This window comes from Aquila chrysaetos, chromosome 26, assembly GCF_900496995.4.
Source record: "Aquila chrysaetos chrysaetos chromosome 26, bAquChr1.4, whole genome shotgun sequence".
Lineage (NCBI taxonomy): Eukaryota > Metazoa > Chordata > Aves > Accipitriformes > Accipitridae > Aquila > Aquila chrysaetos.
The window spans coordinates 14318178-14336098 of record NC_044029.1 but is presented as its reverse complement, the minus strand read 5'-3'; the positions used below and the strand labels follow the sequence as shown (position 1 = coordinate 14336098).

Below are 17921 nucleotides of genomic sequence, written 5' to 3'. Positions count from 1 at the left end.
CCTCCAAGGCAAAAAAGTAAAAATACCTGCAACTGACATGCACAAAAAAAGTAAAAATAGAGTATCTAGTGGCCTCAAACTGTCCACACATGCTTCTTTCCGATGTCACTTAAATATGTTTTACAGTTCTTGCACAGCAGGTTTTAGTGGAGCTGTTCATGGTGGAAATTGGCTTGTGCCACCTCCGTCAGCTAAAGTTTCAAGAACTTTCACTGCTAAATGACTTACAATCCCATAGGTAATTTCAGAGCTGCACACAATCTAACACGCAAGTTGTGAACTCGATTTCTTCACATAAATTGTGAATTTGGTTTCTTCACTTCAAACATGCATACATGTAGAGACGATCTGTTCAGACTATGCCACTGTGTTCGATACGTAGTGTTTGTCAGTGAGAGGTACCTGGCACCAGCCAGGCAAGTGGCCCATGGCACATTGTAAATTCTGTTGCCGTAAGACAGACTTTGTTGATAACTCAGGGCTGTGGCTCCCCAACTTTGCTTTAATACAGCCAGGGAGGCACTCAAAAAGCCTCCCTGACGGAGGGAAGTGCAGTGGTCATTTTGAAATTAACCGTACATTGGTAAAAACAGTGAGAAGATGTTTGTATAGTTAATCAGTTGGAAGCAATTACAGTAGTTTTCTCCTGTAGTTTTTGCATACACAGTTAGTTTGATTTCCTAGAAAAGAACAAACACAAACGCAGAAGTTTCCTACTGTATGGAATAACAACTTGTAACCTTTACATTCACAAAACAAAGGCCCTGATGTTCTGGAGCTGTCACTGCCTTTTTTGCTGTCCCTTTGATGCCACCAAAGTGAGCAACAACAAAGAATTCTCCCATGTGGATGTGTCAGCCTGACACCCTCCAAACTGCCCTTTTTGCTGTCTTATCAAGAATGACAAGATGAGGAACAAAAAAAAAAGAGAAACAACAGAGCAAATGCCTTACTAAATCAGAGCTACTTGCATTGCTTGTTGAATAGCTTGTGCTGACAGACAATTATTCTGGAAATGTTAATGCAAATTGCGTGGAGCAACCTTGACATGGGAACTGCTGTGCATCTGTGGAGTAAAGGGGCAGAAGGGGAGAAGATGGGGGAAGGAAGAAGATAAAAGAGAAGTGAAAAGAGTAAGATATGCATGCAGGAGGCAACAATAAATGTTCTAGGTTGATATCCAAGAAACCTTGTCAGTGCTGCTGCGTTGCTTTTACCGAGTGTGTGTTGAAGTTTATTTTTGGCTTGTAGCTTGTAAAAGCTTTCTGGAACTTGTAATTTGTTATCCGGCAATATTCGTTAGGAACTAGTTTAGAATATCAAAAAAAGTCATAGGAAGAGCTTTTTGTGTTTTGCGATCAATACAGATAGTGAAATTATACTTAATTAAACTAAGGTGAAACGATGCTTTATTAAATGTGCTATATATCTGTAGAACCTGAGGCAGGATTTTAATTTAAGTCTTACACATTCTGTGTGTACTGCAGCAGCAAGTATGCAGAAATAATTTCCTTTTTTGTCGGAGGAAGTTCAGCTTGTTTGTAGACTGCTTGATTTCAGTGCAGTGAACGCTTCTGATACCTACACTGTTCAATTTTCCACTTGCTTAGGATTATGGGTAAAGAATTCAGCCACTATCACATTTATATCTAATACGTTTGCAAGCACAGTAAAACCAACTTCTTCTCTCTGAGTTGTTTTTTTGAATTTCCAAAGAGGAGTAGCAGTAATTTCCCCAGTAATTCTTTGGTGTTGCTTCATTGTACTACTCAGAAAACAGTAGTAACATCGAAACTTGGATCTACACAATTTGTGTCCTTTGCCTGTCACACAGGAATGACAAAACAGCTAACACATTTTTCTTTATTGATAGTTTGATCATAGTGTGTTGTACTGCAGTACGCTTCACCCAGTTCCTGTTATTAATGATTATTACTATTAGTTCTTACCCTTTCTGGTGATACTGGCACTACTGGGATAAAATGAAAACCAGCATCAGAAGTGTAAATGACACTTGGAAGACCCAGCCTAGGAAATGTGATCTATATGATCCACCATTTGTTGCTGCATCTTGCTGTAACATTTAAACACTGAGACAGGAATTTTAACAAATTTAAGATTACTCTGGGAGTAGTGATTTGGTGACAGCATTCTTTAAACACAGAAGTAAAGTTACGTCTCTCATTGGTTCTATCCTTGGGATCCACTGCTGGGACTCGGCGTGGGATTCCCTGGCTGATGCTGCAGTACCTCCCGACAGCTGGCCTTGCTGCAGTCAGAAGGCAGGTACCTGGCTGCCTCTTTAGCAGAAGGGCCCTCCTGGAGCCCTGGAGAAGGGCGCTGACTTCTGCAGCGCTGAGAGCAAAACAGCTTGTTCTCAGCACTGGCCACGGACAGCTTCATGAAGGGAAAGATCAGTTGTCTTTAGCACTCATGCCAGGTGCATAAAGAGTCTCTGCCTTTTGTAAGTGGAGAAAGAAATAGTACATTTTAGACTGTATCCTTAACTGACAAAAATCTATGATCTGTTTTATCAAAGCCAGCGCAAGATCAAATACACACTGATTTCATTCCAACTGCTTGAGGTCAGTTGGAGTTATTCCAGTTTACACCCTATGAGAATTTGGCACATGCATTTTAAAAGCCAATTAGGCCCTAAAGCAAGAGCAGATTGTGTTATATTTGAATTTCCAACTAAACTGTAAGTAGCAATAAATATAATATACAGCACAATTACAACTTGCACACTCCCCTCCCCTTTTTTAAAGAAAGGAGAATATCTTTACATTTTCTTCTTTGATCTCTCTGAGCATCAGATTTTTTTAATATATCATTTGACGCACATTTCTTTTTATATTACTATAATGATTACAGTTTTAATTAACATGACAGATTGAAATATAAAAAGGTAATTAAAATACAGAGTAACATTTAAATTCCTAGTCTAACAAAGCAATTCCTCAAAAACATTTTGAAATATATATGTTGATATCATCCATTAATTAACTAATAATTAACACAGTAATTAATCATCTGATAATTCATACATTTCTATTGCATTGGCCCAAGAATAATCACTAATAAACATCAAATTAAACTCTTACCTTGAAATTTTAGTTGACATTGGGTAAGTGCTTGATGAGTATCCGTATTGTCAAAGCTTTTTTGATGTAAGAAGCAAGAACATTTCCTGTTACCTCTTTATGGATGTATATGTAAGCTGAAGAAAAATATCATCATAGAAATATATAAATTATATATATTGGTTATATGTTTACGTAGTTGGACTAAATATATGTGTAGTTGTGTGCTTGTGTATCTTTGATTAAGTTTGACAGGAAACAAAATTGAAGCAAAAGATTCAAGATTGGTAATTCTTCCTTGAACAGAGGCAATTTTTTTATATCCAGAACAAGCTGTCTTAGAAAAAGGTTTGAACATTTATGTTTTCCTGTTATACTTCCACGTTGTTCTTCCACAAACAGCCATTTCCTTTATTAGAAATGCAGGTAATAGTTTTAGGATTGGTACAAATGCTACTGGTGCAACTCCTCAGAGACGAGTAAATTGCTGGCAAATACAATACTAAGGGAGGATGCAAATGAGAGTCCTATTTCTACTTGTGTCAGCACAAATTTTTCCACAGACATCAATGAGACTAAGATTTCACCACGGATCTTTATCAGTTATTCAGAGCAATTATGGCAGTTGGAGAGGCAGGTCAGGCTTTTAAGAAAGAAGTTTCAAATTACAAAAGAGAATTTCTTATCTGTACCCAAGGTATAAAAGACAATTCATGGTTACATGAATTTTAATGGAATTTTCTACATGGCATGCTAGTGGTTTAGCACCAAATTCAGGAAGGTTAGTACCACATAGCAGCAGAACTGTCCCAACTGCTGGGGTTTTTCACTGTCTCAGGCCTTCTGTACTTTCAACTTCTATTCACAAAAGCAAAGACGATTTTCATCAGTCTCTAGGTTCTTCTATATTATTCTTTTTCAATTTTCTGTCTGGAGAGTTTGTTAGTCATATTATATAATGTAGCAAATGAGGAATGAAACGTCTGTTTTCCAAGAAAACAGGCAAATATAAAACTGAGTTGTGACATTATTGATGTTAACCTACTCATCTTTAAACATACATATATGTATATATAGCCAAATTCAGGACAGCATTCTCTTAGCATGTGCAGTCTTTGCTCTCATTCTTTAAATAAAATCAGCAAACCAGTTAGTGAAGAGAAGTAAAATGCAAAGTCAAAGGGACATCAAGGCAAGATAGTAGTTCACCTAATTACTATTGTAGAAACCCCTCAGTATCTTTGCACAGCTGAAGGAGGATTTCAGATTGCATTCACAATTACATTCTGCATAGGATATTGCCGTATATGTGGAGTGATTAAATATAATGCAACGCAAGTGGTGCAACAATATATAATCTAATCTGTATTAAAGGGCTGGCACTAGTCTAGAAACATTGAGTCAGTCTGGTATTGTTATTATAGTTTACTGGCATAATAATAAGAGTCCAATATATTTATCATAAATTTGAGTGTAATGAAGTTCTACTTAACTGTATCTGTTCTGAAATAGAATTACAACAGATTTCACTGGATTTTCACTTCTTAATAGTGGAGCTTGTCTCCTTTCACACTGCTTATTCCTGTCATTTGTTGAGCCACCCCAAGATCCAGAGTGCCATCTATTCTCCTACATTTCAGCACCTTGCAAGATTTGATCAGTAACTTGTTCCAAAACATTCCATTGTGCTATTCCTGTTAGAACACAGCATGAATATGATTTAATGTAAACGTATGCTTTTTTCCAAAGGAGACTATTATCTTCCTTTCATGTCCTTCCTATAGGTTTGATACTGCTAGATTTTGAAATACACTTTACAGGTGCTTGTTCAGCATTTGCTGGACTAGATCTTACTCAAGCAAAGAAGAAAAGCAGTCACTACCCATATCATACTGTCACTGTCTGCTGCAGACAATGAGGAATAGCTAGGTTAGATTTGTCACGGCTTCTTTCCACAGTAAGTGGAGAGGTGCTTTCTTTGTTAAATGCCGCAGTTTGTTAGCTGTAGAAAGAAGACTTTTTAGTGTTTCAAGTTCACCTTCCACCCCAGCAAGTAATGAGGAGACACTCAGACCCAGGCAAGGCTTGTCCTGATGCAGAAAACATGCGCATACAAAGCGGTTTTGAGGTGGCGAAGAAAAACTATTGTACTAGAAACATAAAGAAAATAGTTGACTGTGCTCAGTCACAACTTTGTGTTTATTTGCTTCTTGCTGAGGAATGAAGTTTTTCTTTTCAGACATGAGCAACAATTGAAAGAAAACAAAAAGTTTCTGATCATTTTCAGAGCTTTCTGTGGGTGTCTCATTAGTTGTGTTGACTTTGCAATGTTCTGCTGACTTGGTGACCACCATTTCTCAGAACTATGACACTGCGGGAGAGGTCAGAATACACCAAAGGGGTAAACAGATGGGGAACACTCAAAGGAGAGCCCAGACACACCTTTTCTTAGATCCAGCCATAGGCCATGAACCTGACCTGCAGCACTGCAGCTATTCCAACAGTGAGCAGAGATTGCCAGCTGGGCTGAACTGCATTGAAAGATATTTTATAAAATGCTGCCATTTAAAAGAATGGAGGCAACATGCTTTTCTCTAAGCTCATTTATTTTACATCTTTTAGAAAGAAACATGCAGTAGTATAAAAACTTAGTCTATGCTTAAGCCAAAAGTGTCCTAGTATCTTGACTCCAACAGTGGCAAGTAGCAGGTACTGAGGAAAGCATGTGGTAACACTTCCCCATAAACTTTTCCAGCCTCCATTAATTTGCAAGATTATATGAAGCAGTGTAGGTAAAATCTAGTTCTAAAATAATATAGCTCCAAAAGTATGGTCCAAAATCAGAAATGCTGTGTACTTTTGATTACTTTTTTATTAAAGAGATGTGATACATTTGAGCCTGAATGTACTTAATGAGATATTTCTAAAATAATGTCAGAAATACTGGAAATAAAGAACTTTTAAAAATCCAAATTCAAAGTCATTCAAACAATAGAAGCCAGCCATTTGGTTATGTAAGTGCTATAAACAAGCTAGTTCATTCTGGCTCTCAGAAATCATTAACTAAATGCTGAACTATAGAGACAGATAGTATGTCCATCCTCATCTGTTCAGGGAAAGCAATATTTACCCATCCAGAGTAAAATCACTACCCAAAGTCCATCCAAAGTTCAGTACAATACTGGGCAGCTTCCCTCAAATAATTCAGGGTAACGGAAAACAAAATCCCTGAGGTGGAGAAGAGTAAACCCTGATAGATACTTCATAGATACTGTAGTGTCAACAAGGGGATTAATTTTCCCCTATGCCAAGACTGAGCATAGAAACACAGTAATAGCAGGAAAAAGCTGCAAGGAAGGTATTAAAAATGGTCAGGAACAAATAAGCCAAACTTAATGAGCTTTGCAGCAGGCCTTAAAGAACTGATGTGCTAACTTTCATCCAAGAATATTGGAAGAATTAGACAACGATCCAAATGAATAATTTTTGCTGATTTTTACCAAATGCCACAATGCTGAGGAATTCCAACCACACACCTACCACAGCTGGGAAGATGCTACTGTTGTGCCAGTGTTCAGAAGGGTGTCATGGAGTGTCTTGGGAATAGATAGGTGGTTTGCCTGAAGTCAGTTCCACAGAAAGTCATGAAAAGGGCATCATGAGAAAGAATTTAATATGGTAACTGAAGGTCAGACAACATCATTACATAGAAAATAATTGTTGCCAGATGTCTACCTTTTCCGACATGGTCAGTTTGCTTCGTGAGAGAACTAGACAGGCATACATGTATTTTGGCATTTGTGATATATTTGATGTAGCCCTCTACTGAAATCTGTAGGGCTATACATGATGAGCATCATCTTCTGCTGCATAAGCAGAGGAGTATTATATAAGATAGTATTAATCGCTGTCTGCAAAATTAGTGAGCACTCTTTCCAAACTGAAAAATATTCAAAGCAGAACTTCAAGAATGACCTGAGGTTTGAAAAACTCATAAGGAGTAAATGCAGAAGCTGTCTCTACCAAAAAGAAGATTAACATGTGGTTTTGTCTGTCTAAAGTTTTTGTACAAGACATATTTAATAATTGAGAAGTTGTGATCTAGAAGGAAAAGAAGCAGAATATAAAACAAGGGTTGGAATCTGAAACAAAACAAAAGAAAAGAGGAAAAATTTACATCTCAGTTTAGTAGTGCAGGTAACTATCACTCAGAACAGCTCAGGAACATGGCTCAGCATCCCTCGCTTACAACTTACCGTCTGTCAGCTTTGGATATTCCTCTAAAAGGTGTTGGAGCTGGGGCCATGCGTAGGGGTCAGGCTCTTAGGGTGGTATATTGTGGATGGCTAGATGGACCTTACAGTCAGAATGACAGCAGTTTAATCCGGCAAATCTTCTGAAGCCAGTTTGACAGAAAACCTGGCCACAAAAGGAAACAGGGAAAAAATTTACATGGAAAAGTTTTAGCCATCAGAGACTAGCTCAAATATAGCCCAATGCAGTACAGTCTCACTAAAACCATCCTGAATGTCAGTGAGACGTGTAGCATGTACATGTATAGGTGTGTCTCTGTCCTTAGGTATTTCTTTCTAAATATATTAGATATACATTACAGCTGCCATAAAAATGTCTTAAAATTATGATAGTACATTTTCAAAAAATGCCAAACATTAAGTCTTACCACAGAAAGCCATGACGATGCTCTGAAGCTGGGGAAAGTGAGTATTACACATTGAAACAAGACTTTAAAGCTGTATAGTGTCCCAATTAAATTGCCACAGTCCTGCATTTGCAGCAGGGAGGAGCATGCTTGGTAATTGCCAGAGCCTTCTCCAGGAGCTTTTAAACAGGTCTGATTTTCTCAGCTGGCCCATTTTATGAAGAGTATTCCAGTTCAAACAGGCGGTATGAACATGTAGTGTGTTTAGCAGTTTGTATTGCGACAGTTATGAAAATTGCCGCAACACAGCCACACTTAAGAAGGGATGGTGGCCTGAAAGAGCACCAGCTTGAGTCTTTAGACGTGTGGGTTTAGTTCAGTTCTCTGCTCTTTATCAAGCTTTCCATATGACACTCAAAGCAGTAATTTACAGCTCTAAGTGAAAACCTCAATACCTGTACCTACTTTTTTTCCGGTAAAGTTTTGCAGACACCTCACTTTCTGGTTCATGCCAGGCTCATGTTGAGACTCATGTCCAGTCATGTCATTAAAATAACAGATCAAAAGGGTGCTGTGGGGGTGAAGCAGTCTTTAGTCTTTCCAAAAAATCATAGCATAAACTGAGATCAGCATTAGATAGGTCCTGAGCCTCTACTAGTCAGTGATCCACAAATGGCATTTACTTTCAGAGACCCAGTCTGGTGTGCCTAACCTAGCACACATCTGCTTGATCCAGCAACAACCCAAAAGTCATTGCCATTTTCGTTCAGAATGAAAGCTGAAGCTGGAGAAGCCACTCACACATCTGAAAAAAAAATAGACTTGGCCTGTGAGTGCCTCACCTTGGAGCAAGAGTGACCCAGGTTTGGTTCACTCATCTGCCTGCAGGGATTCAGGTACACGTGCCCAATTCTCAGATGTCTGAACGGCAAACTCCAGTGTACTCCAAAGTGTGACACAAGCTCAGCAGCTCTGTCTGAAGCTGAGTGCCTCTGCAGAGCACAATTAAATTCATTGAACAGAGAGAGGAAGAGCCACTTGCTTGGAGTTACAGGTCACATTGCTCAGCAGGTGTGTGTGTACAGGGAAGAGCCTTTTCCACAAATTGGAAATGCCTGAAAAGTCTTTGGAGCTGGGATCTAGAATCATGTTTTCTTTCTTTATGGCCCAATTTATATTTTTATTTTCTGCATGAAAGAGGTGTCTAAGGAGAAGGTGTGCTCAGGACCCTGTAGTTAGCTTGAGGCAACTAAACTCCAAAGGAAGACTGCGTTGAAGGGCCAGTCAGTGCTGGATCTTTGGGACTTTGCCATGAACAGTACTGGCAACCCTGGTGCCTACTTCAGTGCTGTAGGTTCCTCTCTGCCAGGTTGGTACCTAAGGCATTTTCTGGATCTAGTCCTGTGGTCTTTCCTAAGGGGCCAGAGGCCAAATCAAATGTCAACTCTGTTATCACATCAGCTGGTCTGTGGTAACTGTCTGCAATTTTGGTGTGCAGTATCTTACCTGATGGGAAATATCAATTGCACTTGGCTTAACTTGGTCTGCAAATAGAAGAGGGTTACATCATTTCAACCTGCATTTGTTGCCAGCTAAGAGCAGATAGTATGACTCTACTGACACGAAGTAACTTGACGGGGAATCTGACCCCTGCCAGTCAGTTTTCCAGCTAGGGTACAGGTATCAATAGCACATTAATGCCGACCTGAGATGTCGGGAGGCTAAATGTAAGATGCTGTGGAGATGCACTGATGGGGAACATGGAAATACCATTATTTCACATTAAATGCATGAGCTCTTTCCTAGGCACAAACCTTACAGAATGCAGTCTTTTTTTGTCAGAGTTAACATGCTTTACAGAGGTATTTGTTGTACTTACATAGGTCTGTAAAATACTTTCAGGCGTTCTGAGAAGGAATACGTAATAGAAGTAGGGAAAAAAGCCCTACAAATTTTAGCAAATACACTTTATGCCAACCTATTACATATCTGCTCACAGGAAAAACTATGATTCCACCAGTACGGCGGTTTTATGTGTAGTTATTTTAAAATGAACTGTGGCCATTACTATGTGGATATATTTTGATATTAGTGCAAATGAGTTAAATGTTCACAGGCATCATACATGCACAATTCCAAAAGTGCATGCCTGTAAATCCAGTGATGCTAATTGTTGTCAGTATATCTGTATTTTAGTTGCTGAGATTGCTGTAATCCTTAAAAAGAACAATATGAAGAATTCAGTGTGCATTCTAAACCATAAGCTCGATTTGCAATGAAATTGCATTTTGTCTCTGCAGTCCAGCTGTCAGTAAATCAACTGTACAGTTAACGGCTTCTCAGGTTTTTTTGCTTTTAAAAGTGTATTAATGACAAAACAAGGCTATTAAACTACTGCCTCTGGCATCAGTCACTCAAACATAGCTGTGTTGCACTTTTTAACAACCAAATTAATTCCACATGAAGAGAAAAAGTATTCACTCTTTTCCTTTTTCAAACTTTGCAGACGTCTTGCAGGAAATGGCTTGACATACATTCCTAAGGGAGCATTTGCTGGCCTTTTCAGTCTTAAAGTGCTGTAAGTAAACTGTGTGTTGTTTGATATATTTCTGATTTCCTAAATGCTCCAGGGAACTAATTAACCAGTGAAGTTTTGATCAAGTAAATTACATATTTTGATCAGCTCATTTTGAACAATTCAATTGAAGTGAAGATACATATGAACATCATTAAATCTTTGTTTTTTCATATAGAAAATATCCTAAACACAAAGGTTGGAAAACATTAATGGCATTCTAAAAACAACTTGCTCATCAAGTAGATGTCTCTGTACAATATCAAAGGTAAAAATTGGTTTGGTTAATAGTTTCTATAATTGTCTCAACAGTTCTGATTTCAAGTCTAAAAATCTTAGTGAACTTTTCATGATCACACAAAACTGGGGGTAAATTGCCTTTTCCTTTTCTTGAGAGCCGGGGGGAAAAACCATTATTATAGAACACCATGTAATTTAAAATGCAGTTTGTATTTCATATCTTGTTCTTTGCAATGTAATTACTATAAGATATATTATGAAAAATATGACAAAACCCTGTATTATTTGGAGTAATAAGACAGTACATATGGTTACTAAAATTATTAGCAGGCCACATCTCATAATATTTATACTAGAGGGTATCTTTGCCTATGTAAAGTTCAAGAAACTGTATTATTAGCAAGAACACCAACCTCCTAGGCAGCATCAAGCCAAGCCAGATGCTACTGTAAAAGTATACAAAGCTCTGCTGAAAAAATATGTAAGTGGGAAAGAAATATGAAGAGCTTCCCACTCCATCGACTCTTAAGTTGGCCAGCTGTAGCTCTTGTTGGCCTAAGGAGATTTAGGCCTGCCAAAAATGATTTAATTTACAATGTGCCATCGAGTATGCCTCATTTTGAAGGCAGTGTGTACTACTTCAGTTTTACCCACATAGAATCCTTTTATATATGTAGGAGTTGGTCCAAACAAGGATATTAGGTGGTGTGAATGAAATCATATTCAAAGGGAGAAAAAGATTCTTTTGGAATGAAAAGTGATTTTTCAATCTTTGCAAGCTAAGTGATGTGATATTTCAGAAAAGAAATTTGTCAGGTCATTGCTAGAAACCTTCCATTTGAGAAAATTGATTTCATTGGGAAAAATTCAGCAGTTTTTACAGAGATAGAATTTTATTCAAACCAAATCATAAACTCCTGATACAGTCAAAAGTTCTGTTTGCCATAGCAGCATCTGCCGGAGTAAGGATTTCAAGAGTCAATCCTTCACAGCTTTATCAGAATAAGAAACTCCAGCAGTTCAGAAGGAAAACAAAATCATTACATGAGGATGACAGTTTGAGAATCACTGGAGGCAATTAGGATCTCAAGCACTATTGAAAGCAAATCGGATTTATTCTTTTAACTTCCTCAGCTGCTTTGAAAATCCTGCTCAAAGCTGATGTGTAGCTGTTAACAGAGCTAATATGCTACAGGTATTTGTCTGCTTTGAAGAGAACTGGCATTTGACAGGGGCAGAGGAACAGAGTATTTGTGTAGCTTTCCTTTGTTTGTAATCTTGAAGTAGAACCAGTACAAAGGAGGTAAGCTTGGAGGAAAATTTACGATAGAAAGAAAGTATCTTTACTGTGTTGATTCTGTTTTTTTGTGCTACTCAAAATGTAGGATGCTGCAGAATAACCAACTACGCCAGGTTCCTACTGAAGCACTCCAGAACTTGCGCAGCCTGCAGTCTCTGTGAGTATACTTGATAAATGAACTTGTAATCTTGCATGAACAATAATATGTGATTACCTATTAACAACTTGTTAATATCACTTAATAATGTGCTGAATCAACTTTTTCTTTCAACTCTCTTTGAGCTGCTTTTCAAGAGAATTGTACTCTCAATTAAACATCAAAAGTGACTGATTTCATTCCAGTAATTTCATGACAGCGGCAGCTTCTTTGCAGCGTTATAAACTGTTTTACCATCTGAGAAGACACTCCTTGCCCTGCAATGCTTTCTGTCTGTCAAGAAGAATATGGTCCCTTGAGCACTGGTCTTTCCCATGGTTTCTTGTTAAGATTCTTTACTGGGGAAAAGAAAGAACCCCAAATGACTCCCATGGTTTTTTTCATTTGGCATAATTTTTTTTTTTTTTAAGCAGTATGGAAAACACTATTAACTCATGAAACAAAGTGTACTAGAGGATGCTTAATTATATTCTGTGCTTCAGGCAGGTCTCCGTATTTATAGTTCTTGACTGTGCTGTGCTGACTCAGTCCACAAGCTTCAGTTTTAACAGAACTCCTGCCAAAACTGTAGACGAGGAGTGAGGATTGGCTGCTTCGTGGTATGAATGAAATTATTTTGATGTGCTTCTGCCCCGTAACATAAGGATGGTTGTACCAGGTTATGCTAAAAGCTGACCTAGACCAGTATCCAGTCTTCAACAGCAGATGCCAAAGGAAAACTAGAAGGTCCGGCAAAGAATATAATAATACGCCTTTAGTAAAATGTCCCAGCTGCTGGAGGTTTGCACTCAAGGACTGAGTGAGCCTATTGTGGCTTCTTTGAATTTAAAGGGTTTTCTTCTCTGAGTTTGTACAATTGCTTTTTGAGCCAATGTAACACTCACAATTTTTCGTGGCAGCATATCTGCTGATTGGCTAGCCCTGTGTAGCATGGTGAAGTAGCTCCTGTTACTTACTTGGAACTTCCCACCACATTTGATGTCCCCAAAGTGCAGCATCAGGGGAAAGTGGAAACGGCAGTTCTTTATTGATGTATGCCAGATTTTATAGACCTCTGTTGTATCTCCATTAGTCATGTTTTTCAGATGTAGGCTGATAGGATTGTTTCTCATGTGGGAGCTATTCCCTTCCTCTGGTCATTCTTCTCACTCTTACTGAACTTTTTTTCAGTTCTCATATATATGATTTGAGACAAGTCAAGGAGGGATCAGACCTGCACAGCATGTTTAAATTTGCACACCATGGATTTATAGAGGGGAATTATGGATGCTTTTTTGTTCGCTTTCCTACTAACTCCCCAAACTTTGTTTTGCTTAAAATTTTTTTAACCTTTACTGAACACTGACCTGTTATTTTCATACTTACTATAACTGTGGGACCTCTTTCTAGCATGTTAGTAGCTACTCAAGAGTTTTTCATGTAAAGTTTGAATTGCCTTTTCCCTAAGTACCTCATTTGACACCTATCTATACTGAAATTCATCTGCCATGTTCTTGTTCAGTCAGCTGAGTATCATGAGTTCCTTCTGCTGCACTTGCAGGTCACGTTTTGCAACCACAAGGCCACTCTTGCTGTCTCAATGCAGGACACAGTAAATAGAGTATGTTTCTGAATTATCTACAGCATTTCATTGTCACCTGATGCAAAAAAAAAAAGACTAAATTTTCTAAAGGACCTACTGATTTTGAATGTGCAGCATAAAATATCTAGATGATTGAAGATAGGCAGGCAGGTTCTTTGGACAGAGGAAAATGTCAACTGACTCTTCTCTGTGCTTTAGTTGACCACCTTATATTTTCACAGAATTACTTTGAAATAAAATTATTTTCCAAAAAAGTTCCAAGATCCAAATGTGAAAGTCAATCTGGAAGTTCAGATAACTATCACAAAAAATGTTGCTACAGTGTGCACTGATCACCAATGTCACTGGTAAAAGTCTTAACAATGACAAGGATGGAGTGAGCATCCGTACCAAGCTATCCAGTCTGGTTAAGATGTATTGGTTGAGAAATGTACTGTGTTGAACATGCTCTTCTTTTTTTATATATAAAGAAGTTCCACCAGAAGGTTAACATCTTTTGCATACATTCAATTCAGCCAAAATCTGAATAACAGAATTAATGAAATGAATTGATTTTCAGCAAAATTATGTCATCTGTGTATAACTTACCACTACACAGACACACATTATACTGTATTAGCTCCCAGGTTCTTATGTCCGTCTTGAACAACATTTACCTTCTTAATATACAAAGCATTTGTTAAGGTTCCTAAAGGTTAAACAGCCCTAAGAATTAATTATCTTATAATTGTTATTTGGTCAGTGCCTTTTTTCTTTATTGACCAGACAGACTGAAATATCTCAGCCATATACTTTTGAGGTTACAGTTCTTTCCTTTGATCTTTGAAAAAGTCATGAGAAAATGCTGGTCTAGTGACTATATTAGATTTTCTTTCTGCTAAACAAACAAAAAAAATCTTGCTGAGATCACATCGCTGTATACATATTCTGGACCAAAACACGATAAGCCAAGCAAACAAGAGTTCCTTTGTTGCTCTGAAAGAGACTGTTGAATTTTCAGCACAGTTTCTAAACAAAATGACAGTCTCACTCAGACTTTGTTGCAAATTTTTTTTCCTTGGGTGAAGAAGTTGAAGAAGTAAACCAAACATAGTTTGTGCAGTCTCTGTAAAGGACTGATATTTTGTGACAGAATTAAAACAGAGGAAGAATAGGAGCGGTCAGTGGAAACCTTTAGACAGCTGTGTAGCAGACCCAAGATGGAATGATACGGGTTTGTACAGAAAAGCTACTCACCTGAAAGACGATCACCAGCAAAAGAGACTTCTTTGAGGAAAGGAAAACTATTAGTCTTTTGTTTGCTTAAATGGGGTTGTGCCTGTCAGATAAAGGTGTGCACAGATTCAGTTTCTTGTTTCATATAGTCTAGGAATTTTCTGCTCACAAGGTGGTTCTTGCATTGGTTTCTGATTTACAATAGGAATTATTTCTTGAAACCTTTGAAATAGCAGGAGTCTTTTCAAGAGCATAATGAAGAGGTTAAAAGCCTTCACAAAGGCAATTCCTATAAGATAGCAACTTCTTGTATTTATTATGTTTAACTATGCAGGTGGCATGATTCCTGAAAGCCTGGTTAACCCTTTGCTTTAGGTTAGTATAGATGCAAAAAACTGAAAACCAGTGACTGGACTGAGGCCATACTAACTGCCTTGCTACCTTAATCAATGTGAAGAGGATTATGTCAAAATCATTTTTATATAAGTATACATATATAATTGTGTGTGTGTACATGCACTATATATGGGTATATGTATGCACACACAAGTTTTCCATGTTCACTCATAATGCAAATTCATCACATATTTTTGCACAAAAAGGTATTTCTGGATAATATGCTCCCCTTATTATCTAGTTCCAGGCTCAAAAATTACAGTATAGGTATCAATATTGATAGATACATTAATTGATGTTAAATGACATGTGGCACACAGAACAAGAACTGGTGTATTGCAGGAACGAGCAACAATTTCTTCCACTTCCTTGTTCAAGTTGTAATATTGCTGCCATGCAAAATGGCGTGAGAAGTTTGAGTGATAAATATTCATAAATTTCTTAAGGCTTGACCTAACTCTAGAATAGATCAGTCTTCTTCAGACAGCAGACATTATTTAATAAATACTATAAAATGAGAAATGGCCAGAAAAAAATTAACCAAAAAAGCCTAAGATTTGTGAATTTCATCTTCCAACAGCAAAAATCTATGAGAAAACCTTTATATTGTTGCCTCAAAACAAACAAACAACAATATGTTTTTTTCTGTCACTGAAGAAAAAATAAGATTAAACAATATTAAAACTTCTCCAATTTTATAAAAGTCTTTGTAGTTCAATAGTCAACAACAGTGATGCACTACTTTGATTGATAAATGAGTTCAGCTACCAGAGCTTGGGCAATGATTGTGTAGGACTCCAGTGCCCTTTGTGGCAGGAGGATTTAAGGAAGTAACCAGAACTTGTTGATTTTGAGATGTGGTTTTGATCTCCAAGTTCAGCATAAGGATATCTTCAGTTTATTATATGGGCTATAATTTTCCTCTGAAAACTAGTGTGAATACAAATTATCTGGATTACTAGTCCTAATGATTCAAATGGCATTTATTTCCATTAAGCCAAAAAGAGGAAAATATGTTTGCAGGTACCATGGTTGAAAGGGAGGAATACATAATCACTGACGTGTCACTACTTAGATCTTGACAGCAGGGTCTGAAGTGTCACTTGACTGCTGTCTTCCCTGTTACTCACCTTGAGCAAATGTGTTTCTTTAGAACTGACTATAAGCAGAGGGTCTCTGGATTTTGTGTTTCCTACAGCATCAATATCTCCATTCTGCTTTTAAATCAAGCATTTTAGTGATTTTTAATATACCTGTATAGTCCAAAAATCTTTTACATGGTATATTGATTTGTTTTTCAAGTATCGTTATTAATTAACAGCTTGTTTTCTGTCCAATTTTTTTCATTTAATGTATGTATTTGTTTAAATAGGTATCTTTTTTTCCTCCAGTGTAATTGTCCTGCCGTTTCCAGTGACATCCCTTGTATACCAGAATTGGCATATAATTTAAGTATTTTTGAACAAGAAGGGATTGGTAAAGCAGGCAATGACATATCAATAACGTTTTAAAAATTTTTTCCCTAAACATGTTAACACAAATTTTGTATTACTAACAACTGGTAAGTTGCAGATTTCCATTTGCAAATGTTGCTAAATAAAGGAGGAAAGTGTAATTGGCATTGCTGATGGAAAAGCAATCCTTTGTAGTGAATACTACTCATGAAACTTCACTCCCTGTTTATTTTCTTGTTTAGACATCATTGTTAATGAGCAGCTTTTACTGCTGCATTGTCAGACACAGAAATAGTCAAAACCAATAACACATTGGGTGCTATCTCACTGCCCATGCCAAACCAGTCATGAAGGACATTTAAAAGCAAGCATTATTTACTGTATCACCTGCTTTCATTCCTGTAAAATTTAAGAGGACTTTTACTTTAATAGTAGAAAATAGGGCAGAATACAACATAGCTCATCTTCCAAAGCACTGGAAACCGTTGATAGAGGGAAAAAATAAACCATCTTTTCTCCCTTGACAACCTGCAAAGTTGGAATTTAGTGAAGCAAATTAATTTGACGCTACAAGGAACAAGAAAATAATATCAATGAAATTTGTTTTAAATTTCCTAACAGAATTTGTAAATCACTTAAATTTTATTTTTAAGATATTTTGGTATTTGTGGAGCAGCTGATGGTGACCCGGAGTTTTACATAAAAGATTATCTAGAAATCATCTTGGATGTTCTTAATTACCTGGCTGGAACAGGTCAGCAAGTGGATTTTTCATCTTCCTACTCCTCCAAATATTTGACATTACAAGAGAAGTTTCCATTCTTAATCCAAACAAAGAGTTGAAGACTTTGAGGGCACAGAGTTCTGAAATGTTTCCAGTTAAGGCTTGAAACTAAAAAGCCTTTTTTTCAGAATTGTTAACTTTAAACAATTTTTTTCCGGTTTGATGCTTGTGTTAATAATCCTGATTTTTAGTTAAAAGAGAATACAACTTTGATGAAATCACATTCTCCCAAGAGAACTGTTTTCATGAAAAGACAGGAGCTTTAGTTGTGGTTTTCCATGTCACACCCCATGGTAATGCAGCCTACAGAAGGCATTATCCTTCTTAGGAAACCCGGTACCTCAACAGGTACCCACAAACTCCCTGAGGAGGAATTTCCCACAGTTTAAACCAAGTCTGTGTGTACCCATGCAGGTGTCTGTACACATACGCAAAGATGTCTCAAAACTCACCATTGCAGTCTGCTCATGTTATC

General features: G+C 37.4%; 1 protein-coding gene across 3 annotated transcripts in view; it reads left to right on the top strand.

Annotated features, from left to right (window-relative positions):
* The window catches only part of LGR5 (leucine rich repeat containing G protein-coupled receptor 5), a 99452-nt gene that overhangs the window by 44003 nt on the left and 37528 nt on the right, over window positions 1–17921 (top strand). For all 3 annotated transcript variants that reach the window (XM_030002608.1, XM_030002607.2, XM_030002606.2), the window contains exons 3-4: window positions 10250–10321; window positions 11944–12015. In XM_030002608.1, the coding sequence (XP_029858468.1) occupies window positions 10250–10321; window positions 11944–12015 (144 nt within the window). The remainder of the gene's footprint in view (window positions 1–10249; window positions 10322–11943; window positions 12016–17921) is intronic.